The sequence below is a fragment of the Phodopus roborovskii genome, unplaced genomic scaffold (genome assembly GCF_943737965.1).
Source record: "Phodopus roborovskii unplaced genomic scaffold, PHOROB, whole genome shotgun sequence".
In the NCBI taxonomy this organism is placed as follows: domain Eukaryota; kingdom Metazoa; phylum Chordata; class Mammalia; order Rodentia; family Cricetidae; genus Phodopus; species Phodopus roborovskii.
The window spans coordinates 1,875,453-1,902,618 of NW_026126646.1; the positions used below are offsets into that span (position 1 = coordinate 1,875,453).

The window sequence follows — 27,166 nt, forward strand, 5'->3', positions numbered from 1 at the left end:
ATGATGCCTAGTACCTACCTACACAGCAGCCAGAAGGGGGCATCAGACCCCCCTGGAGATGGAGCTCCAAACAATTGTGAGCTGTATGGGTACTGAACCTGGGTCCTCTGGAAGGGCAGCCGGTGCTCTTATCTACACAGTCATCCCTCCATCCCTCATACCCATTTTATTACACCTGATCCTGATTCTGGTCACAGGGAAATCTGTGTAGATGCCAGAAATCACACAGTTCAGGGATGCCTGCTGTCAATAGCAGCCGAAACAAATGCTTTGCAGATGGTGACGAGCCATCGTGTGGGTGCTGGGAAGTGAACCCAGGGCCTCCACAAGAGGAGTCCGTGCTCTTAACCACTGTGCCACCGCTCCAGCCCTGATTTATTTCCAGTTACATACCTATGGGTGTGCCATGTGTGGGCACACATGCATGCAGGGGAGGTCAGAGGCATCAGGCATCTCTGGAGCTGGGGCTACAAGCAGTTGGGAGCTACTCAGTATGGGGCTGAGAACCAAACCTGGATTCTCTGCCAGAGCAGTGTGCACTCTTAACTGCTCAGCCATTTCTTCAGCCCTGAAAGCATCACAACTAACTTATGCATCAAACACTTCTCCAAACTTTTTTCAGTACCAGGAGTTACACTCACGGAAGGCTTTTGAGTGTTATGGATGGAGCCCAAACCAAGACATGCTAGGCGAGTACTTACCACTCAGCTACGTGCCTCCCTCCCTTGTCTGTGGTTTTGTTTTTGGGATAAGGTCTTGCTATATAGTGTAGGGTGGTTTCAAGCTCACCTGGAGCATACTATCACACCAGACAGCTTTATAAATTATGTTTGTTTGTCTGAGACAGGATTTCTCTGTGCAACAGCCCTAGCTGTCCTGGAATTCACTCTGTAGACCAGGCTGACCTCGAACTCACAAAAATCTGGCTGCCTCTGCCTCCTGAGTACTAGGATGAAAGGCGCGTGCCACCACTGCGAGGCTAGACTGACTGTTTTGGAGCCACCTTCACTACGGTCCCCGCAGGTAGTGTTGATGAGACCTGGGGAGCTGCTTTGAGACCGCTTCTATTTCATTCGAATAAGGAATAAATTTGATTGATTGGTCTGGTCTGTCGGGGCCTTTGTGAACTTTTCAGACAGACAAGTGAGCAAGTTACACCTCCTTGTGATTAAAGCTGGGGCTAAAGTCACAGAGTAGCCGCCCTGATCCCGGTTACCACAAGGGGGCGCCCGAGGCTATGGGTCCTCACGTGGAGGTCAGAGGTTGATATGGGTGTGGTCCTCTTGCTCTTTACCTTCATTTTCTTTGTGAAACTTTATTCTATTTAGTGTGTGTGTGTGTGTGTGTGTGTGTGTGTGTGTGTGTGTGTGTGTGTGGTGAGAGAAAGAGAGAGAAGAGAGAGAGGGGGGTGGTGTACATACTCTGCATGTGAAGGTCAGAGGAAAACTCTGTGGGGTCAGTTTTCGCCTTCTACCTTTGCATAGGTTCAGGGTCTATGAGATCATCATCGGGCTTACAAAGCAAATGCTTCATGCACTGAGCCTTGTAACTGACCCATCCATCTATGTTTTCTGAGCCAAAATCTCCTGAACCTGAAGCTTGCCATTTGGGCTTGCCTGGCTGGCTGGTGGGTCCCCAGAACCTGCCTGCTCACCTGCACCTGCTGGGGTAACAATGCCTCCCTTATTTTCTTTGACAAGGCCTCATGTATCCCAGGTGGCATCAAACTCCCTATGTAGTCAAGAGCGACCTTGAACTTGTGCTCCTGGGGAGTGCTGGGCTCACAGGTATACACCCAGATCCGTTTATGGGATGCTGGATACTGAACCCAGTTCTTTCTAGAGTAAGGCAATGTCCCACTATGTTTTTAATTTGAAATTCCCTTTGTGATGAGTGCTGTGAAACTCTTTTTCATCGACTTTGCATTGTAAGCTGAACTAGACCCTCTCCTCCCTAAGTTGCTTTTGGTCATGGTGGGTTTTTGTTTTGTTTTGTTTTTCTTCCACAGAGAGATGATCCCTAACTACGACAAGAGCCTAATTCCATTCTTCTACATGTGAATATCCAATTTATCAGCACCATTTGTTGAACAGACTTTTTTTTTTCCTGCATGTTCTTCACACATTTGTCAAAACTGTCTGTGGGGCAGGGATGCTTCTTGGTAGAGTGCTCACCTAACACGCCTGAAGTCATGGGCTCCCTCCCCAGCACTGAGTAAACTGCTAGCACTTGCCTTTATGCCCAGTGGAGGCGGAGGATCAGGAGTTCAAGATCATCTGTGGTAATATATTGTTTATGTCTTAATAAAGCCACTGGTGATCAAAATGCAAAGCCAGCCACAGCAGTGACACACACCTTTAATCCCAGCAGCCACACTAGCTAGCCATAGAGGCCAGGTGGTGGTGGCACACACCTTTAATCCCAGGGCTCAGAAGGCAGAGGCAGGCAAGACCGCCCTGGACTACACTGGAGTGAGTCAGTCTAAAAGAGAACAGAGTTCATGCCTTTAATCTCAGCATTAGGAAGGTATAAAAGAAGCAAAGTCTCACGAGAGATTCAGCTTCCAGACAGGAAGAGCATTGCACCCATTTCCATCTGAGGTAAGAGATGGTGGCTGGCCGCTTTGCTTCTCTGATCTTCAGCTTGAACCCCAGTACCTGTCACCGTTTTTTTTATTGTTTGTGTTACAGTCATCCTCAATCACATAAAGAGTTCAAAGCCAGCCTGGGCTACACGAGACCCTGTCTCAAAAAGTCAAAAAGAAGGAAACGAGAATAACCCCGGTTACTGGCATCGCCGTTCCCCCAGAGGACATACGTCCAGTTCCCAGAGCTACACTGGGCTGGTCACAACCGCTTATAACCCTAGGTCCAAGGGTCAGCACCCTCTTTTGGCCTCTGCAGGCACCTGTACTCAAGCATACAGACCCACATGGATACATAATTTAAAAAATAAAAATAAATTTTAGGTGAGGTACACACCTTTGATTCCAACACAAGGGAGGCAGAGGCAAGCCAATCTCTGAGTCGAAGACCAGCCTGGTCTACAGAGTTCCAGGACAGCCAGGCCTACCCAGAGAAACTTTGTATCAAATAAAAAAAAGGGAGGGGGCAGCTGGAGAGATGACTCAGGTTAAGAGTACTGCCTGCTCTTCCAGAGGTCCTGAGTTCAATTCCCAGCAACCACATGGTGGCAGACAACCATCTGTAATGAGATCCGGTGCCCTCTTTTGACATACAGGTGTACCTGCAGGCAGAACACTGTGTACATAAAAAATAAATAGATCTTTAAAAAAATGACAAGGAGAGACAGAACATCAACTTTGGGCTCCCTCACACATGAGCATCCCCGTGCACACACAACCACAGGGGAATAAATAAAAAAATAAGCACTGTGGAGAAGGGGTGGAGGAAAGAAAGCTCTTGATGTCAACCTCCGACCCCACAAATGAACACACAGGCACATAGCCTACACACTCAGGTATAGAGACCGCATACACACGCGCGCACACGCACGCACGCACGCACACACACACTCACACTGAGTGTACATGAGACTTCTTTCCTTTTTCAGGTATTTCTCCTTGCACATTCCCCACAGATGCTGGCTGATGGCTTTGCTCTACATTCACAGGGCAGGAAGTAAGGCTGCCTGTTGAGGGAGAGAATTCTTCTCTGTCTTCTCTGAGATGCTGAGCAAACTTCTGACCGTGTGTCTCTGAGGACCAGAAGCCAATAGTACTCTGCTAAGGAAAGGACTGTACAACTAAGACAGCTGTCACTCCCTGTTTCTAGCACCTTCCCTATGAAACAGGGAGGAGCCAGAGTTCTGCATTTCCCAGAGCCAGGCTCTTGAGCTCCAGGGGGACAGCTATGGTGACCTTGGAGGAATAGGAGTATCTCATGGCACCAGCAGAACAGATCACAGATGAGCAAAAATGAAATGATGCAGGGTGCCCTTTGAAGCTCTGGTTCCTAGTTTTGGAGGACCCAGGCCCCTTCAAGATGTGCAAGGAAGAGAGCCAGAAAACAGGCAGACACTCCTACGGGTGTGCATTTCTGACGATGCCCGGCTTCTGCTATCTTGACTGTGGCATCCTGCCCAGATTAGCAAACTGTGCTTTGGGCATGGATTCTGAGACTGGTCCTGCAGCTACACCCACACACTCAGCATCCTTGTGGTCCTGCATGTCAGTGGGAGAATTTGGGAACAACCGAAATGTCCGTCATCTGGACAGTAATGAAACTGGGTGTGCTGGTCAAACTGTCACTCAGCCCAGCCCTTGGGAAGAGCACAGAAACTCAGACAAGGTGACACCTGTTTGTAGCTCCAGCTCATAAGAAAACTGAGGCCAGGGGGATTGCCATGAATTCTAGGCCAGTCTGGATTATATAGTTGAGGCCTTGTCTCAAAATAATAATAATACAACAACAACAACAATTGGGGCCAGGAATGATAGCAAATACCTTTAATGCCAGCACTCAGAAAGCAGAGACAGGCAAGATCTCCATGAGTTAAAAGCCAGGCTAGCCTAATAGCCATCTAGGAATACTCAATGAGACCCTGTCTCAAAAATAAAATAAAATAACATATGACTCAACAGTGTAGCCCAGACTGGCCTCAAACTTGCTATATAACTGAGGCTAGCCTTGAACTCCTTATCCTCCTGTCTCCACTCCTAACAGCTGTCATTATAGGTGTGTGCCACCATATCCAATAATAAATAAAAGTTTTAAATTTGGAAGTTAAAAATAAATAAAGGAAACGGCTTTGCCACAGGTAGGGCACAGTATACCAGTGAATGCAAATAGAGTCAACTCCCAACCGGTAGCCCTGTGCGGCTGGGTGTGGTCATAGGACATGCACACTAGCATGAATGAGGTCCTGTCCAATGCCTTACCCCCACACAGAGCACAAGGAAGCCTTGAAGTGTAAGGGCCTGCCTCCAAGGGGGGGAGTCTGTGGGCTGCTGTCTGCAGTGAGGGAACCCAGGCCCCATTAGGAGATTTGACACAGAAGGACCTTGGCAGTGACAGCATAACCACCTCCCGCCAGGAGTCTATGAATATCCCTGGGAGAGCATCCAAACAGGGCAGACTTTGAATTGGCAGGGAACAGAAGCCTCTCTGTCTTTGCTGGACTCCTGAGTGCAACTATGATTGTACTAAACAGAGCAAGAGATGGGAGCCCGGGAACATGATTCTCAGCCTACCCCCCTCCTCTGAGATTTCACAAGGGATTTCTTTTTATTTTTATTTTAGGTGTTTTGCCTGCATGTATGCTTATGTGAGGTTGTCCAAGCCCCTAGAACTGGAGTTACAGACAATTGGGAGCTGTTATATGGGTGTTGTGAACCGAACCAGGATCCTCTGAAAGAGCAGCCAGTGCTCCTAACTGCTGAAAAAAAATCTCAAAAGAGTGAGTCAATGGTGAAGCACGCCTTTAATCCCAGACCTGGGAGGCAGAAGCAGATGGATCTCTGCGAGTTCAAGGCCAAGCAGGGCCACATAGTGAGATCTTGTCTAAAATAATAAAAACAGGAGCTGGAGAGACAGCTCAGCGGTTAAGAGCACTGGCTGCTCTTCCAGCGGACCAGTTTTCAGTGCTCCCAGGGCAGCTCACAACCTTCTGTAAGTGCAGTTCCAGGGGAGGAGACCAGTATCTTCCCCTGGACTCCATGGCAGCTGGGATGCAAGTGATGCAGGCAAACAGCCATGCATATAAACTTTTAAGTGACAACAACTTAAATTTCAATTTGCTTTAAGTGTAGGCAAATAAGAATATAGCTATAGATACACTACAAAACTCTTAAATCGTAACTGTAGCTTCAGAGGCCAAATTCCCAGATGGTCTATGAGAAACCCCAGCTCCCAGGAACAAGATCTGCATTCAGAAATAGCTTGTTCTATTTTCTTCTTCCCTGACCTGCTCTGAGCCTGGGCTGAGAGCTTCTTTGTCTTTTAAGCTTTATTCTCATACAGGAGCCATAAATGATTATGTGGCCATTTACCCATTCCCTGCACCACAGTGTAATCCTACCTTGTTTTTTGAGGCAGAGTCTCTCACTAGGACCTGGAGCTGACTAATTTGTCTAGCTGGCTAGCTGGCCAGCAAGCCCTAGGGATTCTCCTGTCTCAACCTCCCCAGCGCAGGGATAATAATATGCCCCCATACCTGGCTTGTTTTGTTTTGTTTTGTTGAGATAGGGTTTTTCTGTGTAGCCTTGGCTGTGCTAGAACTCACTTTATAGACCAGGCTAGCCTTGAACTCATAGAGATCCACATGCCTGTAACTTGCTGGGATTAAAGGTGTGTGCAGTCACCGATGTCGCCACCTGGCATACCATAGCGCATGTGTGGAGGACGGGACAGCTGGTGGGGTCAGTTCTGCCCTTCCACTATGTGGGTCTCGGATGGAACTCAGGTCTCCTCAGCATGCCAGCGCCAGCGAGTGCGTTTCCTGCTGAGCAACCCTGCCTGCTCCCTGTCACTTTTCATGCAGGGGATCTAACAGGTGCTAACACGCATGAGGGCAGCTATGTGCTCTGAGCCTAATTCAACCCAGCTTTATTCTGTCTGTAAAGGAAGCCAGTCCTGACGAACCCCACCACCACCCACACCTCTTTACTTGGTGCACCTTTCTCTAGGCCTGATTTTTTTTTTTTAAAGACAGAGTTTCACTTTGTAGCCCTGGACTGGCTTGGAACTCAGAGATCCACCTGCTTCTGCCTCCCAAGTAGCATGGTGGGATTAAAGGCATGTGCCACCATGCCTGGCTTTTCTTGGCTTTTGAGACAGGATGTAGCTCAAGCTGGCTTCAAACTTATACTATATAGATGAGGATGACCTTGAGCCATTTTTCTAATAGTATGATTCTTAAAAATTTAAAAATTTTGGCTGGAGAGAAGTCTCAGCAGTTAAGAGCACTATTTGCTATTCCAGAAGGCCTGGGTTCAATTCCCAGCACCCACATGGCAGCTAACAACTATCTGTAACTCCAGTTCCAATGGATCTGGCACCCTCACACAAACATATGTGCAGGTGTTGGATCCCCGCACTGGGGAGACCCTCACTCGAGAATCCTGGGATGCATCCATCGACCCCCAAACCGCGGAAATCGGCACTTGATGTAAAACAGCAAGAGGCTTTATTTGGGTTCCAGCCTGCTGGGACTCAACTTATACCACACAAAGGAGAAGAGAGAGAGCCCGCAAGCAGGGGAGGGGGTCTGGGGTTAGGGGCTAGCGAGCTCCTGACTGGTTGGGCCCAGTTGTTGGCTGGGCTCCTTATCTGGCACCTGCATCTGTGTTTCCAGGAATGCTTGTTCTCAGGCTATTCTGAGACCTAGGGCAACTGAAAATTTTCATCTTGGCACAGGCTAAACACCAATGTACATTTTTTTTTTTTTCTTCTTTTCCCCGAGACAGGGTTTCTCTGTAGCTTTGGAGGCTGTCCTGGAACTCACTCTGTAGACCAGACTGGTCTTGAATTCACAGAGATCGCCTGCCTCTGCCTGAGTGCTGGTGACATTTTGAAACCCTGTTTCTCCTGTGGGAGCCTTAGTGCTTGCTTCTCTTCTGGCTCTCACTGAATCAGATCTGGGATTTCTTCGAACAGAGCACTAAGCAGATAATTCCCCTACAGGGCCTTTCCAGGAGGGGCTCTGGGAGAGCAGTGGAGACTGGGTCTCCTGACAACTAAAATGTCACCACAGCTCTGGGCATGTGCTGCAGCTCTCAAGAGCTGCCACCTACTAGATCAGCCAGCTGTCCTTAGGCTCCCTCCCACTGCCTGGAGGAATCTGTTTCCGCAGGATTTTCCAGTCCTGTGGCTCCTACTTACAGACTTCTTCTACCAGTAAAGTGTCCTCTTGGTAGATAAGGATCCCAAATTTCCCAAAGGAGCAGAACCCCTAGGCAGGCCAGTCCCCCACAGTTGCATTGTTAAAAGGATAGTACCGGGCAGGGTTCTCAGGCCAGATCCCCACACAGGCTACCCTTGGTGCTGACCCTTGGTCCAGCCAACTGTGTTCAGGTCAGTGTAAGCCTGTGAACCTTCCAGATGGAGCACCAAGCATGGCAGGCCCTCAGAAAGCCCTCAAAGGGAAGCAATTCATCTGACCGGTGCCTTGTTTGACCCGGTGGTGCAGATTTCGAGTCAGCCATTCTCTGGCGCTGCTGTCCTGCTGATCTCCAGTGGCCAGTGAATCTGATTCAGCAGCTTGCAGTCGCTATTTTTATCTAGCGTCCTGCCTTTGAGATTGAGATCAGCCTCTTAGATACCCATTCCGGTTGTAAATCCCCCTGGCAGCTCTTCCATTCACCACCAATTTCTCTCAGGCCTCTAGAATCTTCCCAGCACTCAGACAAATGCTGTAATTGAAATCCTCTCTCCCTCCTACACTTCCCTCATCACAGCAAACAGAACAGACAATAAAACATCAAGACTCATCAGGAACCTTCACTACAGAGGGGATTGCAATGGGGCTCCTGAGAAATCTGGGAGTTGTTACCCCTTGCTTAAGGAATGTCAGATAAGGAATGGGGTTGGAGACATTTGGTAACTGGAACTTTGATACAATGTAACCAGCTTTCTGCTTGGCAAACTTTTTCCTTCTAGCTACAAACTTGTTCTGGAGAAAAAACAAAACAAAACAAAACAAAAAAAAAACAAAACAAACAAACAAAAAAAAAAAAACCCCAAAAAAAAACAAAATGCAGGAGTAGGTAGCAGCCAGAAACCCTGAGGCTGCCACTCTTAATTCTGGGCAGTTGTGGTCTTGAGCGAGGAATGCAAATTAATGAACTAAATTCCATGCTGAGTATACCAGGGAGCAGGCCAGAATTCATGTTGAAAGATTAGGGTTGGGGTTCAGGAGGTAGGATGACTGAATTGCACCCTTTCATCCCAGCACAACCACTTTTATAAGCATCTAAATCCCGGTGGTTGGTCATGAGTAGCTCTATGGACACACACACACACACAAACATATACCACAGACATACACACACACACACCACAGACACACACACACAAACATACACCACAGATATACACACACACCACATATACCCATACATACATACAGACATATGTATATAAATGTGCACACAAACATAAATATACACACATATACACACACACACACATACAGACACACATATACACAGATACATACACAAATACACACACACCAGAAATTAGAGATGATGGGGGGGTAGCCTTGGACTTTGTGATAATTACACATGGTGCTCGAAGGGTCATCCAGCTTCCTCAGTTAGAGGGAGAACTTCCTCATTGTCTTGGGTTCACTTGAGACCATGGTGCAACCCACCTCTCAGTGGCTCAGGAAGGGAGGCTGGAGTGGCAGTGAGATCCCACAGAGGTGGGAAGAAAACTGTCACGATGATCCATGATCCCAGGCAGCTGCTATTGTGAGGTGCTAGGGGCCACCTGGAGCTGGTCCAGCTTCAGCCCTGGTCTGCAAGTTTGAGGGTGTCACACACATTTTCAAGACAATGCATTCTGTGAAGCAGAAGCTCTGGGAGAAAGGGGCGTTCTCTGGCACCGTGATGGGCTGGCTTTCCTCTGGAGCCTGCTGAGATGGAATGTCTACGATGGCCTCTTGCTGGTCCAGTCCCCCCTCAGCCCCCCTTCCTCCTCCATTATCTCCTGGGAGGGAACTCAGCTCCCTGGGGGCCACCTTCTGCTGCACAGCTTCTAGCACCAATCCTTTCTCATAATTCTTTACCCAGGGCCCTTGGTGAATGACTAACTTGACCCTTTAAAGAACATAATGTGCTTCCCAGCCTGTCTCCCCAAATGTATCCCTTGCCGCACCCCACCTTCCTATAGTTTGAGTCAGCCCTTTTAGAGGCTCATCAAGTTAGACCTGGCTTTTGCCTGTAATCTCTGAACTCGGGATGCTAAAACAGAAGAGGGAGCTGAGTTCCACTACACCCTGGGCTACACCCAGGCCACCGCTGACTTCACCACCACCCACCCTACACACAAACACACCAGTGAGGCTGTTACCCTAATGAGTGCCCCCAGAACCACCCTAAAGGCAGAACCTTGGCTGCAGCTCATAGAGACAAAATGTGTTTATTTTCCTAGTGGAAGACTTGGGAAGGTGAAAATTAGCAAAGGGGATTTAGTTTCTAGAAAAAGTGCCAAGAGTTGGATTTTATTTTTCCACTTTTAAAAACACTTCTGTGTGATGCATGTGTGAATGCATGTTTACATGTGTGCAGGCACATAGGTATGTGTGCACTGCACGTAGGAACCTGAGGTTGATGTGGAAATAGAGTCTTTTCCTTCCACCACGTGAAACTTGGGGCCCAAGCTCAGTCGCCAGTCTTTGCTGCAAGCACCCTTACCCACTGAGCCAGCTCACTGGCCCTATTTTATTTTTCCAGACTGAATCAGCTCTCAGATATATATAAAAAGCTAAGGATACTTCACAGAACAAATTCGAACACAAGTATTCTGCAGAGCCCGGCAAATTGCTCTGCAGTCCAGGGTGACCTTGAACTCCTGATCCTCCTACTTCTGCCCACTGATTGCTGGGCTTACAGGTAGTATGTGCCACCATCCATCCCCAAGTTATGCAGTGGCTCTTGTGCACGCTACAGAGGTATTCTACCAACTGAGCTACTCGGCCAGTCTCACATCCATGAAGAGGTGTGCCACTTTATCCGTTGACCAGAGGTTTCAGCCAGGTGGGTCACAGGCCACTGATTAGCCTTCTTTGTCTGTTGCCCAGCTGCTCCGGACACTCTGTGGTGCTGTAAATACAGCACTCTTTAGACGTGGTTACTCATTTCCTCTCCCTGTGCCTTTGATCTGCCACTGCCATACAAGAGTCTGCAAGTGAGAAATAACATCTAAATGCCTTTAACAAGGTAAACAGCCCTGTGCTGACTGCAGACAAATTTGAGCAGGGCCTGTAACAAAGTCTGGAGAGCCCTGGCAACAGGGCATGTGGCCCAGTGTGAATTTTGAGACCTCTAGGAATCTTGCAAAGGCAGCTGCTTGGTAACCCTGTCCTGCCTGAGTCATCATGTCTGTGGAGGAAGAGCTGTCTTACTCTATCTTCATCTCTCCAACCATTTTAGTGTAAAATAAAGAGGTTGTCTGGTGCCCTCTCGGGGCCATAGCCTTGGAATCACACGGAAAACAGAGCTCAGAGTGCCCAACTTCTTACAAGGTTTGGGAGAGGGAGCATTATTGGTTTGGCTGCTGATTCATGGGACTGGGGAAATTCCGTTCATGCAGCCAACACACATCATCATATTACCGGTGGAATCAGACTGCTTGTGAAATTCCTAACATCCGTTAATTAATCACTTTACAAGTTCCTTGTTGCTTCTTTGTTGAATTTAATCCCAAAGATCCTGCTTCTTCATCTATGGGAAACCTAACTCCTTGGACTCAATAAGCCTTCGGTTTTGCCCAGGACCTTGGAAACCTTGGTCAGGAACTTCCTGGAGCAAAATGCTAGGGGCTAAGAGAGAAATGCAACTTCCTGTAGCTGACTAGAAGATAGAACAACCAAAGTCAAGAACATGTTTCAGTCTGTTTCTGAAAGACAATACAGTAAATATAGAAACAAGTGACAATGATTCCCAGGCTTACAGCCCAGGAGAAACAGAGAACACAACCCAAAGAAAGCCATCAGCCCTCCTGTGGGGAGACGTGTGCATTCCAGGAATCGCAACGGAGTTGTGTAGTGTTTGAGGAGGGGTCAGGGATCATCTCCCTTGGTAGGCCAGCTACTTTCTTTCTTTTTTATTAGTATTATATTTGGGGTGGGGGATGGAGGTCAGAGGACCAGTGCCAGAAGACAGAGCTGTCTTTTCACTTTTGGGGCCTAGGACTCCAACTCAGCGTTATCAGGCATAATGGTAGGTGCCTTGCCTAGAGCAGTTCACCGGCTCTACCACAGTACTTTTCTTTCTTTCTTTGAGACACGGTCTCATCATTTTGCCTTTCCTGGCTTGGACTCATTATGCAGACGAAGCTAGCCTTCTTCTGCCTTCCCAGGCAGAGCTGTGATTAAACAGCAGGTTTACTTTCTTGCTGAAAAAGATGGAGTGACTCCACCCACCCCTTCTGGTCATTGGCCACATTCCTGTGGAATATTACTAGACTTCTGACCTACATAAGCCCCTAAACTCTAAACACAAATATAGACCTCAAAAAGCCAGGTAGGTTTGATGCGGTTCACTACCAGAGGGTAAGAGCTATTAAACCTTTCAAGAATGAATTCACGCTGAGGTGAAGCTCGGGGAGAAATGAGTTCTACAGAGCAGGGTGGAGCAGCTGGGTGGGTGTAGCACAGCGGCGCAGCCTTTACTTAGCACCAGTGGGATCGTGCGTTCGATGCCCTGCTCACAATAATAAAATGATTAGGTAATACTACGGGGAAGCTCACTTTCCTTTGGCTGCCTCTGTCTGAGGCTGTCCACAGCAAGGACAAAAGGACAGGGTCACCTTGGCGGATGGCACCACTGAGCCAGGATTCGCGTGGGGGGGGGGTGCACCAGACACGCAGCGCGCAGGCGCAGTGTCCTACCCACTCCCCACCCCCTCCCCGTTCCACGCGAGTGAGGCTCCCACGCTGCGGCTTAACGTTTCCACGCCGCTGGGGTCTCCCACACCTTGGGGCGGGGCGAGGCCCACGGAAGGGCCGGGCCGCGAAGGTCACCAACAAGGTCGAGGGCCGGACGTGCTGGGCGCCGCCGCGCCGAGTGCGTGTGGGACTCGGAGTACGTGCGGCGGAGCGGAGCCCGCATGCCGGCCGCGCAGTGACGCCCCGCCCTCAGCCAGGCCCCGCGGACCCTCAGCTCAGCCCCCGGCTCCCAGCGGGAGGCTCGCCCTGCAACCCGACGATGCCACAGGCCCAGCCAACCACATCTACCCCCGCCCCCGGGCCATCGTCCCCACCCTGTGCAGGACAAGCAGACACCTCAGTCACGCTCTTCTTCTGGAGTGACAGCACGACGGGCCAATGGCAAGACGGAGAGGACAGAGGGCGGTCCCGAAATGCGAGAACGGGGCGGGGCCTCCAACCCTGCGTACAAAGTCGGAGTGGGAGGCGCCTCGATCAGCTCGGGAACAGGGTCGCGCGCTCCTCGCTCCTAAACGCTCTCCAGGGTGTTTGCAGAAACCTCTGTTCTTTTCCTACGCGGCCACCCGACTGCCAGGTAGGGATCGAGTGCCCCTTGGGAACGGTTCGCTCACGAGCTCTGCTTTGGGGACCCGGTGGGCACGTGCACCCCCCCTGGCCTGGGCGCGTGCCGGGGGCCCGGGAAGCGTTCTTGGTCAGCCTCATGGAAGGACGTGGAGGGGGATGGGAAGGTGCAGATCCACCTGTTAGTATTCAGACTCAGGCTTGCAATTTAACTGGGCTCCCAAGCCGACAGCAGCAAGTGCAAAAACATGGTTGATCGCCGCCCTGGGTGGTAGCTAAGTGGAGGGGAGGCGTTTGAGGGAAAGACTCGACCTTCTGATGCTCATGAAATAACCTCAGAATGAAGAAGGGCCTGAAACACGGATGCCCAAGAGGCAGAGTCCGTCGTCGTCGTCCCCTCCCCCACGGGGCCTCGCAGCTCCTGCTAGGGCTGTGGCTCTGGGACCACAATCTAGTGTCACAGGGTGGGAGTGATCCAGCCCATCTCTTGCAAGGATACTCCTGACCGGTTAGAAGCTTATTCTAGGGGAAATTGCCGCAGTCCCGTTGGATAGGCTGAAGGCCTTAGGAAACCTCGCCCCAGTTAGGCAAGAGTTGCGGGCTTCCTGGGTGGTTACTAGCAGGCCATAAAGCGACTTGAGATGGGTTTCGGAAAACTTCCTGTTGCCTCTGCCGTACGCAGCGTGGTCCTTTGGATTTCGTGGTAGGCCAGAGGCGGCCTGGGCTGAAACCTTCACCTCTAGGTTCACTTTTCTGACCCTGGTCCGGCGTTCAATCCAGTTAAAAGACTTAAGAGGTTGAGATTTTTATCCTGGGTTAAGACGGTGCAGCCCAGCTTACGGATCCGAATCATAAGCATGGTGTAAGGGAAGAACCAACTTTTACAAGTTAGTCTGACTTCCCAGTGTGCTCTGGCACGTGGGCGCCCACCCCAAATAGATGAAAAGAGGCTATGGGGCCATTGTGCCAGACAATGGTGATGCGCACATGTAAATCCAGCCCTGGGTAAGCTGCGGCAGGAGGATCACTGTAAGTTTGGATAACTGGCATTACATAGTGATCGAGGGGGTGGGCGAAGACAAAGGAGTACGTGTTATTTTAAACCCAGCCTGTTCTACAAAACTGTTTGAAATCTACATAGTAGCTGCTGGTTTGAAATGGAGATTTTGTAACATAGATGGTAAAAAGTAGATACTTTTTTTCTTGGTTAGTGTATAAAGATCCATTGTCTCACACAAGACAAAGCAACAGGAGGCTTCACAGTTGACAAAGAGATTCCTTTGCCGCCTCAGCCCTTGCCATTGGAGATGTGGGGGCCCACCTAGATAAAGATAGCGAATGAGAAGTCTAATATCCAGGAAACCTCTTTGGTGTTCTTGGCTTTTTTTTTTAATAAAATGCCCTTTTGAAAGAAATACGAATTAGAAGCTATTGCAAGTATCCTAAATATGGTGATGGGGAATGAACCCATGGCCGCCCACGTGCTAGACAGACTAGCAGACACGTGCCAGCAGACCAAACGTGTCATGCTGATGATCACAGACGAAGGAGTTAGGTGTTGCTGGCTTTCAGTTTCTTACAGATGATGAAATGAACGAAACATGCTACTGTTGCCATGGGAACAATAAAAGTTTGTGGGTTTTTTTTTTTTTTTTTTTTTTAGTGCTTACAGGCTTCATCTTTTGTATTCTTACCCTCACACCCTAATAGTGCTGAGGAATCCAACCCAGGGCTTTCTGAACATGGCTAGGAACACATTTGTTACTACCCTTCTCGCCCAACACTGGGGGTTGTATTGAAGCCAGGGTGATGAGCTTGCCACGTGAGCACTAAGCCATGGCCTTAGCTTTTGCACCTAAACTTAGTTTTCACTTATTTGGGGTGTAACACAGTGTACTTGTTTAGGAACAAATCTGTAGGAGTGGTTCTGTCACCGGCCCGTGTGGCGGCCTGGCCTGACTTGGACCTCTGGTAGGATAGCGGGTGTTCTTAACCAGTGAGCCATCCCTCCATCCACTTGGCTTGAGTTTTAAGAAATGGTTCTAGAGGCCTTCCAGCAGACCACACCATCTTCCCCTTTGATAAGTTCCTACGTGGAACACTTAGCCCCCTTGTTCTGTTAAGTCCAAAACCCCTCAGAAGTGATCTCGGATGAATTAAGACGCTTTGTGACAGTTCATGGGGTATAATGTGAATCGTTTCTTTCTTGCAGAAACTCACAATGTCTATTCTCAAGATCCATGCCCGAGAGATTTTCGACTCCCGTGGGAACCCCACTGTTGAAGTTGATCTCTACACCTCAAAAGGTGTGTGCCCACTTTTTCATGTCTCTTCTACCGTGTTCCATTGAGAGATGACACCTGCGTGCCCCTCCTGTGTCAGCCCTCCCTCGTGAGCTTACAGGCATGTTCCACCATGCCCAACCCTGGTGTTTAAGGCAGGATGTGGGTTGGATGATCATTGGGGCGGAGAAGTAAAGTGAGGGCTTAACCCCTTGTCCCTAAAAGGGACCATCCTTTTGTTTCGCGGCATGCTGTGATCCAAGAAGCAGATGGGGGCAATAAAAGATGAGATAGGTTTGCTTGGCTTGTGGGGGGGTCTTTTTAACTTAGCCTGAGAGCCTGGGAGTATATATGTACAGGTGGCAGAGCACTTGCCTAACATGTGGGAGGCCCTGAGTTCAAATTACAATACTGCAAAAAAAAAAAAAACCCTCCAGGCTTTTACTGCTAGAAGGAGCTGACTGAGTGTGGCAGCTAAGACACTTGGGACTTGCAGGATTGCTGGTTGTGAGACGAGTCTGGGCTACATTTAGTGGAAACCTGTCTACTACTGAAAAGGAGCCCTGTGCTAGGTCATTTTGCATTCAGAGATGCATATGGTGGTTGTGGGAGAGGGACCTGAGGAAGACTTGGCAGTACTGGTCCTGCAGAGCTCACCAGGACATGCCAGTCAGACCTGAGTCATTGTCTGAGTCACAAGTCTAGCGCCAGAGCCCAGCCCTTCCTGCCCATCCTCCCATCGCCTGGAAAAGAAGGATCCTCAAATCTTCATCAACAGCCTGCCTGTGTGCAGCCTATGGCTTGGCTGCAGGGCTCTCAGCTGTATCCTAGCTGGGTTCCATCACTGTTAAATACCAAGCACTGGCCCCAACAGCTGTTGAAATATTACACTTACACAAGGCTTGGTGGCACATGCCCCTAATCCTAGAGGCAAGCAGATTTCTTGAGTTCAAGGCCAGCGTGCTCCACAGAGCAAGTTCCAGGACAGGCTCCAAAATAATAGAGAGAAAACCCTTTTTTACAACCAAAAAAAATTGACTTTTTAAAAAATAAAAAGCAAGAAACTAGAAGCCAGGCAAGCCATCTAACTGCAGATCTTTAAACTGGTTAAAGCTAGCATTTTTTTGTATTAATATAATTTTACTATTTACAATAATTACTGATATTTGCCATAAGATTTCCTGCGTAAAGGCCACATGGTTGTCAAACCCTGAATCCTCTTCAGTGTTGTGGTTGTGGTTGTGTGCTGCAATGGTTAGCTTCGTGTGTTCTGAGCGGCTGGGGGGATGATCACATTAGGAAAGTGCCTGTTGTTCAAACATGAGACTCAAGCTCCAGTCCCCTGCACGCATAAACTGGGTATAGCGGTGACCACCTGTCATCGTGGCTCCGGAGACAGGCATGGAAGGATTTCTTGTGAAGGTCACCTAGGCCAGAGTGCTGTGGATAAAGAGGAGGGCTGCCAGCAGGCTACTGTGCAGGTTCCTGAAGCACTGGAAGGCGCCTGAGCACTATTTATTGGTGGGTCTCTCGCCGGCTGGTAAGGAAGCCACAGTGCTTCTGAGGCTGCGTGCTCTGACTGGGAGCTTTGGACCTGAGCTGTTGGTCTTTTTCTGTTTGGTTTTGTTTGCTTGGTTTTTGACACAGGACTTGTTTTCATGCAAACTGGGGAGATGTGCCTCCTCACCCTCCTGTGCATTGGGATCGTTGCTGTATTTCTTAATTGCATTTCCCGCCTCTATCCTAGGTCTCTTCCGAGCTGCTGTGCCCAGCGGTGCCTCCACTGGCATCTACGAGGCCCTGGAACTCCGTGACAATGACAAGACTCGCTACATGGGGAAGGGTAAGGCTAGGACTCACATCCCTCTTGGACATGCCCGCCTTTCTTGCCCTCTTCCGGGTTTCACTATCATTGGTGAGCCACCAGGGTGGCTCACCACTGATAGTCACATTCCCAAGCATGGAAACTGGGCGTGAAAACACTAGGAAGGCTGGTCTATAATACGTAAATGCCGCTTCCTCCCAGAAACCACGCCTACCTCCCGTGGGGAGGCGTGTAGACAGTTCTGTGGTCTGCTTTTCTTGACAGGCACAGCCTGGGTGTACCAGCCCCAGTCCTGCTGGCCTGCAGACTGACCTGTCACCTTGGTGTGGCTGTCACCTTTTTGTAAATGCAATCTGCTCCCTCAAAATATAGCAGAGCGTCCATAATTGGGCCCTGCCTTCCTCCCTGGTGCGACATTAGCCTTGCAAAATGGTTGTGGGTCTTTCTAAAGAAACTGAGGGCCATGGAATGTAGTGGTTCGCGCTGACACATTAGTGGTGTTGAGGGAGGAATTAAGAAAGGGCTCCACAAGAGAGGGAAGATGGTGTTCGCTGGACTTTGAGGGCTTGTCTCAAATACAACACGAAGCCCCTTATTAGAGGACTCACTAGAGCTGGACAGCCGGGCCCCGCGGCTGACAAGCCCGCAGTTAGGATTCTGAAACTCCTGCCTCTTCCCTCACTCTTTCCTCTGAAGTCTGTTCTCTCCTGAGCCTCTGTTTCCTTCTCTATTCACCTCTACCGGGCAGGCGTCTCGAGACCTGTTAAGTATGTTAATGAGTTCCTGGCGGCAGCCTTGTGCACTCAGGTAACTCGCCCACCGGCATCCTAGGTGTGCTGCTGGTCTTCCCGGGGCTGCATGGTCTTGGTCTTGAACTAACGTCCCTGAGATCATTCTGGGCTGATGCTCTCCGTGTGGCTCTAACCCCCTGGGGTCCTAAGGAAGAGCACTCAGACTGGGCCAGAAAGCCTCCTCCTGGGGAAGTCGGGGGATAGCGTCCTGTGGAGGGTCTTTTTTGGTGGGCTTCTGGGCCCACAGCTCAGTGCTCCAGCAGTGCTGCTCAAGCCTGCATACTGCACTGTCAGTAATTTCACAATTGTTCCTTCTAGGTGTCTCAAAGGCTGTTGAGCACATCAATAAAACTATCGCACCTGCTCTGGTTAGCAAGGTAGGACCCATCTCCTGGTAACTACTGCCAATCAATGCCACCAGAGCAAATCCCAAGCCCAGGGCCCTTTTCCATCACAGGGTAGCTTATTCTGAGAGCTTTAAAAGTTGAGGGTTCTAACCTGCATGCTGCCTGCGTTGCCATTGCTTCTGATGGCACCTGAAACTGGGGGGGAAGGCTTGGCCTTGCTTTTGATGGCACCTGAAACTGGATGGGGGTGAGCTTGGTATTGCTCCCTGTGCTATCTTGACCTTTGGGAGGCCATGGTCCAGATTTTGATAGCAGCTTCCTGGGACACTGTCCATGGTAGATGCATGGACTTTGGAATTTACTGCTCTGTTGGATTGGCGTGGTGACTGACTGGGACCTGTGATATGACTTGGGTGAGTGTGCATGGGTGCAGGAAACCCAGGCTACAATCCCAAGCACCACAAAGCTGGTTCAGTGGTGGCATGTGCCTTCGATCTGGGTGCTAGGGAGATAGGCAGGACCCTACCTCAATAGTATCTATTGTTTGCACACTGTGTGCCAAGCCCTGAGTTGAGCTCTTCCTTGATTTAAAAAAAAAAAAATCCAAATTCGGGGGAGGATCAGCAGAGCATCACTTGCTGCTCTACAGGAGGATCTGACTTTGGTCCCAGCACTAAAATCAGGGGACCAACAACAGCCCTGACCTTGTTCCAGGGCCTCCAAAGGCCCTCTGGCCCCTTCAGTCACCCTCATACTCTGCACACACTCAGGCATAGGTATGATTTTTTTTTTTAAATCTAAATTTAGCACAGTGTTTCAAGGAGAGGTAAGACTGGAATTGGTCTGAAGGGACTGGCCCACAGTCTCACCCAGAATCCTCCTGTGGCATTTCCAAGTCCTTCCTGTTTAGCATCTAGCTAAGCCCTGCCATTCACTATATACCGTCCTGTCATTTGTCCCCGGCTAAGCCTTTGTTACGCTGTAATTGCTTCTGCTTGTCTGGTCTCTCGACAGTTGCTCACTGCAACTGCCTGTGCCCTCTGCTCCAGTCCCCTGGGCTGCTCCTTAGTACACGTTCACCTCGTTCTTTGTCCTCAGGCCTCGCGCTCACTTTTTACTCTTGGGAGCGCTCTTGAGCTTAGTTATGGTGAAGTTTGGCCTCTGGGAGCTCTCTGCTTGGGCGAGGGCTTATTCAGACGTGCCTTGCCCCAGGAGCAAGATGGCAGAACATTCCCACAGCATCATTCTCTTACGCAGAACAGAATGTAATTGTGTGTATGAGAGTTACTTGTGTATATTTAAGTACCACATACATGCCTGGTGCATTGGAAGCCAGAACATAACATCAGATCCCTGTGACCAGAGTTCCTCACAATTTTGATCCTTCATGTGGGTTCTGGAAACCGAACCCTGATGCTCTCTGCAAGAGCAGCAAGTGCTCCTGACCAGCTGAGCTGTCTCCCAGCTCAACACAGTACCCATTTTTATCCAATGTTTTGATGGGTGATCTTGAACTGCCCAAGTACAGTCAGACAATGGAGGTGTCTGTCATTTGTCTTGGTCAAAAGGGACAGCCTTGGAGGTAGCCTCTGCAGGATCTGCTTCCTTGACAGAACAATAAACTTTATTTATTGCTTAGTTTCTGTCCAAGCACACACGCTTGTTTATAGTCACAGCACATTCAGCAGATGCCACACACACCTCTGCCTTGTGTGTGTGACCTTGACTCCCTGGCAAGACTGTTCTCTTTTGTGGACCAAGGGAAATGCCTGAAGCTGTGCCTGAGAACAAGTCAAATGTGGTTTGTGTCCTGCTGCTCTGTTCTGTAGTTCTCTTTGCAGCCGGGGACTGAGCCAGTCCCACAGGCGCGGAGGAGCCACCTTTACCTACTGAGCTCCTTGGCCTGTAGACTTCGCATAGAATTGCCTAGACTCACACTCTAAAGTCTAAAGCGCTGCTTGGTGTGAGCGTGGAGGGCCAGTGATGGCGCCTTAGCCTCACCTTCCCGTCTCCCCGTAGAAGCTGAACGTTGTGGAGCAGGAGAAGATCGACAAGCTGATGATTGAGATGGACGGCACTGAAAATAAATGTGAGTGGCAGGAGCCGGGGTGGGGCCTTCATCAGGAGATGCATGGGTTCGCTTGGAGATGTCATGTGCGCAGCCGGCCAGGGGAGAAAAGCGGCTGCTAAGAAATGGGCATCTCACCATTTTCATTTCATTGCAGCCAAGTTTGGTGCGAATGCCATCCTGGGAGTGTCCCTGGCTGTCTGCAAAGCTGGGGCCGCAGAAAAGGGGGTACCCCTTTACCGTCACATCGCTGACTTGGCTGGCAACCCTGAAGTCATCCTGCCCGTCCCAGTGAGTGACTTGTTGGAACTTGTCATTTATTTCTGTTTGCTGCAGTGTGATGCTCCAAAAAAAAACAGCCAGTTCAGAAAAACGTTTTAGTTCACGGTTCTAACTACAGCACGCCCTAGCAGGGAAGTAGCTGGGCAGTGGTGGTGTCTAAATAAATGAACACAATCTGCCTTGTGTCTTAATCTGCGGAGTAAGTCACTGCTAGGTTCCAGAAAAGAAAGGTGATTGTGGTCCTTAGCTGAGGCACACACCTTTGATGCCAGGATTCAGGAGGCAGAGGCAGGCAGGAGGTTGAGGCCAGCCTAGTCTACAGATACAGGACAGTTAAGAGTATATAGTGAGACCTTCCTGGGAAGGTAGAGACAGCAACTACTTAGCTCACTTCCACCCTTAATGTAATCCAGAACCCAAACACAGGAAGTAGTGCTGTACACGGTGGTCAGGTTCTACTTAGTCAACCTGAGCAGGACAGTGCCTCTCTGTAGGACTCATCCCATGTGATTCTTTATTGTGTTGGGTGGACAGTTATACTGACCATTACAAGTTTGAGGGTCACATCATGTGGACCCACAAGGATCCTGTGCCTTTGTTTATAACTCCCAGCAGTGCAGATAACAGAAAGCTAATTTTCTTACGCCACCAGCAAGGCTCATGTGGACCACTTAGTAGCCAGTTGGTCAGGCTTCATACCCTATGGTGGCTATGCATGGCTTCCCTGGCCTGATAGCAAAGCTCCCTTCTGCTTCTTCCAGGCTTTCAATGTGATCAATGGTGGTTCTCACGCCGGCAACAAGCTGGCCATGCAAGAGTTCATGATCCTTCCCGTGGGGGCATCCAGCTTCCGGGAAGCCATGCGCATTGGGGCAGAGGTCTACCACAACCTGAAGAATGTCATCAAGGAGAAATACGGGAAGGATGCCACCAATGTGGGTGACGAGGGCGGGTTTGCGCCCAACATCCTGGAGAACAAAGAAGGTAAGCAATGAACTGTGTGGTACTGGCCCCTCATGACTGCCACTTTGGGGTCAGGATGCAGACTCTTGATGACAGGCTTTCAGGAGGAAAAGTGGAAGCTTTGGGTTTTTTGTATGCTCCTGCCATTTTATTGGGCTGGCTGGACAGGTCTTAGATATCCTGGAGCTGCAGTCATACATGGTAGTAAGCCACCACGTGGGCGCTTGTGGTTGACCGTGGGTGACTGAACTGGGAGAATATCCGTGTCTCTTAGGCATTGAGCCATCTCCAGCCAGCAGGTTAATGTATGTTTTCCATTTTAATTTTGTGTGTATCTGCACGCATACACATAATTCTTCAACCTTGGCCCAAATTATTGGACTGGGTGTCGGGTCTGGTGACAAGCACCTTTACCAGCCATGTCACTGGCCCTTTCTGGCCTCTGTGGCCTGTTTCAAATGGACTTCGCTGTGATAAGTGAAGCCAGTCCTTAGGACAGCTGACCTCAGCCGGCCACGGTAGCTGTATCTAGGCCAATATGGCTGCTGTGACACTAAATGCAGGCCCTTTGACCATGAGAAGGGACCATGCTTGCCACAGCACAATGAATACCTGACAGCCCCAAACCCACTACCAGGGCAGGCTGCGTTCTGCTGCACGGCAGTTCCCATTTGGCACCCGATACAGTGAGGTCCTTCTGTCTCCCTGTTAACACACCCCACCCCCCATTGCCTCATCTCGTTCCAGCTCTGGAGCTGCTGAAGAACGCCATTGGGAAGGCTGGCTACACGGACCAGGTCGTCATCGGCATGGACGTGGCTGCCTCTGAGTTCTTCAGGTCTGGCAAGTATGACCTGGACTTCAAGTCTCCTGATGACGCCAGCAGGTACATCACACCTGACCAGCTGGCTGACCTGTATAAGTCCTTCATCCGGGATTATCCAGGTGAGTGCTCCAGGGCCGCTGTCCCCTTTATTTCCCTCTGCGAGCTGTCGTTTGCAGCTGGATAGATAGGGTCGGGTCCAATTGGGTTAATCCAACATTCTTCTCATCTCCCCTCCCCCATACGCCTTTATTTTGTTTCATTTAAAGTGTATTGGTGTTTTCCCATAGATGTGGGGCCCCTGAACAGTTCTGAGCCGCCATACACATACTTTTAGGAAGGAATCCAAGGCGCACACCTGTAGTCCTAGCACATAGGAGCGTCTGAGGTGGGAGGGTCACAAGTTATAGGCAAAGCAGACAGGAAGGGCAGGGGAAATGGTGCCCTGGGGCCACCGCCCATCAACTCCTTTTCTTTAGTGGTGTCCATTGAGGACCCCTTTGACCAGGACGACTGGGAAGCCTGGCAGAAGTTCACCGCCAGTGCAGGCATCCAGGTGGTCGGGGATGATCTCACGGTCACCAACCCCAAGAGGATTGCTAAGGCTGTCAGCGAGAAGTCCTGCAACTGTCTCCTGCTCAAAGTCAACCAGATTGGCTCTGTGACCGAGTCTCTGCAGGCGTGTAAGCTGGCCCAGTCCAATGGCTGGGGCGTCATGGTGTCCCATCGCTCTGGCGAGACAGAGGATACTTTCATCGCCGACCTGGTGGTGGGGCTCTGCACTGGGCAGGTGAGACTGCGCGTTCCTGGGCGCAGTTCGCAGGGGGGTTGCTCTGGAGCTGTGGGAGTGAAGGTTGGTGGTCTCTCGTTGCTTCTGTAATGGCTTCTCCTTTGTCCCTCCAGATCAAGACTGGTGCCCCTTGCCGATCTGAGCGTCTGGCCAAGTACAATCAGATCCTTAGGTAAAGTTGCCTTCCAGTGACAGCAGGGAGACAATGGGCGGCCATAGACCCTGCGCAGGTGCTGTGGAAGTGTGCCAGGAAGCTGGTGCCTGCCCTGGGCTGTGCTTGCTGACTTCTGGTGCAGGGCAGAGCGGCTCGCCTCTGAGGGTCTCAGCATTAGAAGCTGAGTGCTGCCTCTAATACTGGTTTTCTAAAAAACTTCACTCTTGAAGTTCCCAGCAGGGAAAGCTAAGTGACAGCATGCTGTGCCACCCTCCCCGGGTGTGACCATTATCTCACTATGTAGTTTGGGTGGCTTCAGATTCATGCTGGTCCCTTCCATGCACTAGAGCTAACAGGATGGGCCACCACACCCTCTGCCCTGGGAACTGATTTTGGTTTTTCTTTCTTTTTTCCTCTTTCCCTCTTTGTCAAGAATCGAGGAAGAGCTGGGCAACAAGGCCAAGTTTGCTGGCAGATGCTTCAGGAACCCCCTGGCCAAGTAAATGTGGGTGGAGATCCCTGGAAACACCTGCTGCCTAGACCCTGTCCCTGATGTCATCATGGCGGCCCAAGGCCGGCCCAATGCTTGTCCCTCCCATGCCACCGCTTCCTTAGACATCCTTGAAGCCACACCTGACCACCTGGAGCCCCGCTGGAAACCCCAGCTTTGTAATTATGTGATTGGCTAAGTCGTTGTTTCTGTCACCTTACTTCCAAGCTAGTGTGTGGAGCCCGGTGTAACCTCTAGGGTGGCTACAGGCAAGACCACACCCCAGCAGCTCTACATACACAATAAAAGCCTCCTCGTGAGAGCCCTCAGCTGCCTGTGAGTGGGTAAAACCAGCTGTGTCTCCCGGGAGTCTCATCTAGGGTGGGTGATCCTGGAAGCTCTGAGTCTCTGCAGACCTTTGCAACTATTGTAAGTAAGGACAGCTGGGGAAAGGGGCCTGCACTGTCAGGCATAAGAGATGACCTATACATGACATATCAAGACAACTGACAGAAAGATAACCAGCCGTCCTCGGGAGAACAGAAGGGGGCCTGAAGCGGGATCACAACTCCAGTCACTTGAGGGCAGGGCCAAGCACCTGGAAACCCTGACCCATCTTTCCTGTGTGGTGCATGATTGAAAGGTAGTGTGTGTCTAAGGCCAGCCAGTGACATCCTGTCTGCTGTGAAAAGGTTAAAGCTATTTAAAGGCTCAGGCACACACGGTCAGAGATAGCCCAGTTCCTGTCGGTGCTTGTCACCAAGTCTCAGGGCCTGAGGTTGCTGGTAGAGAAGGGTTATAAAGTACAAGGTAGCATTTTGTAAGCAGTGGGTTTTGGCTGCCACAGCAATTGGTCACCATTTGAGAAGTCAGGGGTCCTAGACAACGTCCTCCAAAGCCTCCCTCATGCTTTGCAAATAACAGACTCTCACCACCTACCATGCAGCCATCCCTCTACAGCTAGCTTTTTTTTTAAGGTTTGAAGTCTCTGAAAGTGGGTCCTGAAGCTGGTTGCTATAGCTCATACCTGTGACTTCAGCATGTGGGAGACGGAGACATGCTTGCTGTTCATTTAAGGCTGACTTACAATAGCTAAGAACCTGAGAATTCCATCACTGAAGGGAGCCTGCAGTGTTGACACTAGCCTGCTCTGGACAGCAAGTTACCATTGCAGTGGGTTTTGGTTTCTTTAGGATGGTGTATTACATGTATCACCAGCTTGGCGTCAGGCTGACCTTGAACTCAGATCTGCATAGTAAGCAGATGTATTATGTGAGGTTCTGTCTGCTGGTAGCTGGAGTCTGGGAGAGGGTGTCTGGTCCTCCAGCTGGAGTTTCAGGTGGTTGTGAGCTGGCTCATAGGGGTTATGTTATGCAGACTCCCCCCAACAATGGGCTTTTTCCTGGCTTAACTAGATTTCTTGGTTGCCAGACAACAGCACTTATCATTTTAGGTTTGTTCATTTGTACGAGTGTTTTGTTAGCATGTACGTATGTGTGCCTGGTGCATTGGATCATCCGGAACTGGAACACAGGTGTTTGAGGCATCCCCATTCAGACTGGACCAACCAGTGCCCAGTGCACACCAAGGCAGCATGGGAGGGGAACCTTGGCTAAGTTCCTGACCTAGCACTAGAAGCTCATGCCTGACAGGGGAACTCACCCCAGTGCCCTGTCCACAGGAGGACAGCCCACATGACTACCAAGTTTCCATGAAGCCATTAGGGAGGCTTTTATCACAAGCCTGGGGTCTCTGGCCTAGAAACTAAAAACAGTCCCAGTGACAATCGATAGCTTCTCTGCCATGTTTTTACCTGTTTTTTTGTTTTGTTTTGTTTTTTTGTCCCAAAACAAGTTGCTATTTGGTTTTAGCACAAATTCCTGGGCCTCTAGTCTTAGAACAAAATTGTCTAAAGCAATGGTTCTCCAACTTGGCAGTGTGAGAATCTTCTGCAGGGTTCGTTCTCAGGCCTCATCCCTAAACCCCCTCCCTCCCCCCCCCCACTGCAGCCTTAGGCATCAAGTCTTTGTTATAGCCAAGCTTTCAATGTCAAGTGAGTGGATCCAGGGTTGGTGACTGGGCAGGACTAGATCTTCAAACCTTGACAGAAGTATGGATCTGCCAGGCCTCCACAAGAGCGCCGTGGCCATGGGAAGTTTTTTCATTGAGGCAGAATGATGGCAGCTGAGTCCTCAGAGCTGGGACATGTGGAAGGGACACCTCTCCTGGCAGTGAATTCTGAGCTAGGCCAAATGAGCAGCAGGGATCCCTACACCGGCCTCCCGGAGGCGAATTTTGCAGCAGAAGTTAAGGACACAGTGAGTGCTTGGCTCCAGATTTGGGCTTTGCCACTAAGCAAGGAAAAGCTAATGGCTCCCACCCCAGCCCTGAGGGCTGGCTCCTGTCATCCCAGTACTAAGTGCAATGTCTCATCAGCTCAGGCTGCCATTTAGAATAAAATGGGCCACTCAGTCATGCTGTGTGCCATGCAAGAAGATGAGTGAGACCTTAGGGGTCTGGCTAAAGTGCAGACTGGCTCAGTAGGTGTCCGTTCTGCACCCTGGGACGCTGTGGATGTGTCTCTACCACTGCCCCCTTTTCTCCACCCCCCCCCAATCAGCTGTACCAAGGTAGACTTTGCACTCAATAGCAAGTATTCATCTGAACTGCAATTGGACATGTTTTAACAAATACACAGGGCTGGAGAGAAGGCTCAGCAGTTAAAAACACTGACTGCTCTTGCAGAGGACCCAGGTTTGATTCCTAGCACCCACGTGGCAGCTCACAACCCTCTTTAACTCCAGTTCCTAGGAATCCTATGCCCTCTTCTACCCCCCCCCCTTGGTGCATAGACATACATGCAGGCGAAGCACCCATATGCATAAAATAAACATTTTCAAGTGAGCCAGTAGACTTGAGGAAACAGCACTGCCATGATGCTCACAGCATTCTCAGAAGAATGCCCTGCCCCACGAAGCCTATGTTGCTTGGCTTTTTGTTTTTTGTTTGTCTAGACAGGGTTTCTCTGTGTAGCTCTGGAGCCTGTCCTGGAACTCGCTCTGTAGACCAGGCTGGCCTCCAACTCACAGAGATCCGCCTGCCTCTGCCTCCCGAGTGCTGGGATTAAAAGTGCACCACCACCGCCGCCTGGCTTTCT

The 27,166-nt window shown here is 50.1% G+C and overlaps 2 protein-coding genes across 3 annotated transcripts in view; both read left to right on the top strand.

The window, feature by feature from the left end:
• The window catches only part of Gpr157 (G protein-coupled receptor 157), a 162,933-nt gene that overhangs the window by 132,518 nt on the left and 3,249 nt on the right, over positions 1–27,166 (top strand). The window lies entirely within an intron of this gene.
• On the top strand, positions 13,189–24,362 carry Eno1 (enolase 1). 2 transcript variants are annotated; one of them, XM_051173798.1, is made up of 11 exons: positions 13,189–13,207; positions 15,407–15,500; positions 17,224–17,319; positions 18,411–18,469; positions 20,459–20,528; positions 20,665–20,798; positions 21,551–21,773; positions 22,500–22,697; positions 23,055–23,365; positions 23,479–23,537; positions 23,953–24,362. In XM_051173798.1, the coding sequence occupies exons 2-11, from the start codon at positions 15,416–15,418 to the stop codon at positions 24,020–24,022; spliced, it is 1,305 nt and encodes a 434-aa protein (XP_051029755.1). In that variant the 5' UTR covers positions 13,189–13,207; positions 15,407–15,415; the 3' UTR covers positions 24,023–24,362. The 2 variants fall into 2 exon arrangements, with proteins under 2 accessions (XP_051029755.1, XP_051029754.1); XM_051173797.1 differs by lacking the exon at positions 18,411–18,469 and adding an exon at positions 18,050–18,108 and having other exon boundaries at positions 13,190–13,207.

Coding starts and splice junctions, on each gene's coding strand:
- Eno1 (XM_051173798.1), top strand. CDS start 15,416: ATGTCTATTCTCAAGATCCATGCCCGAGAGATTTTCGACTCCCGTGGG. Junction 18,470..20,458: donor CACCTGCTCTGGTTAGCAAG/GTAGGACCCATC, acceptor GTCTCCCCGTAG/AAGCTGAACGTTGTGGAGCA. Junction 22,698..23,054: donor CTTCATCCGGGATTATCCAG/GTGAGTGCTCCA, acceptor CCTTTTCTTTAG/TGGTGTCCATTGAGGACCCC.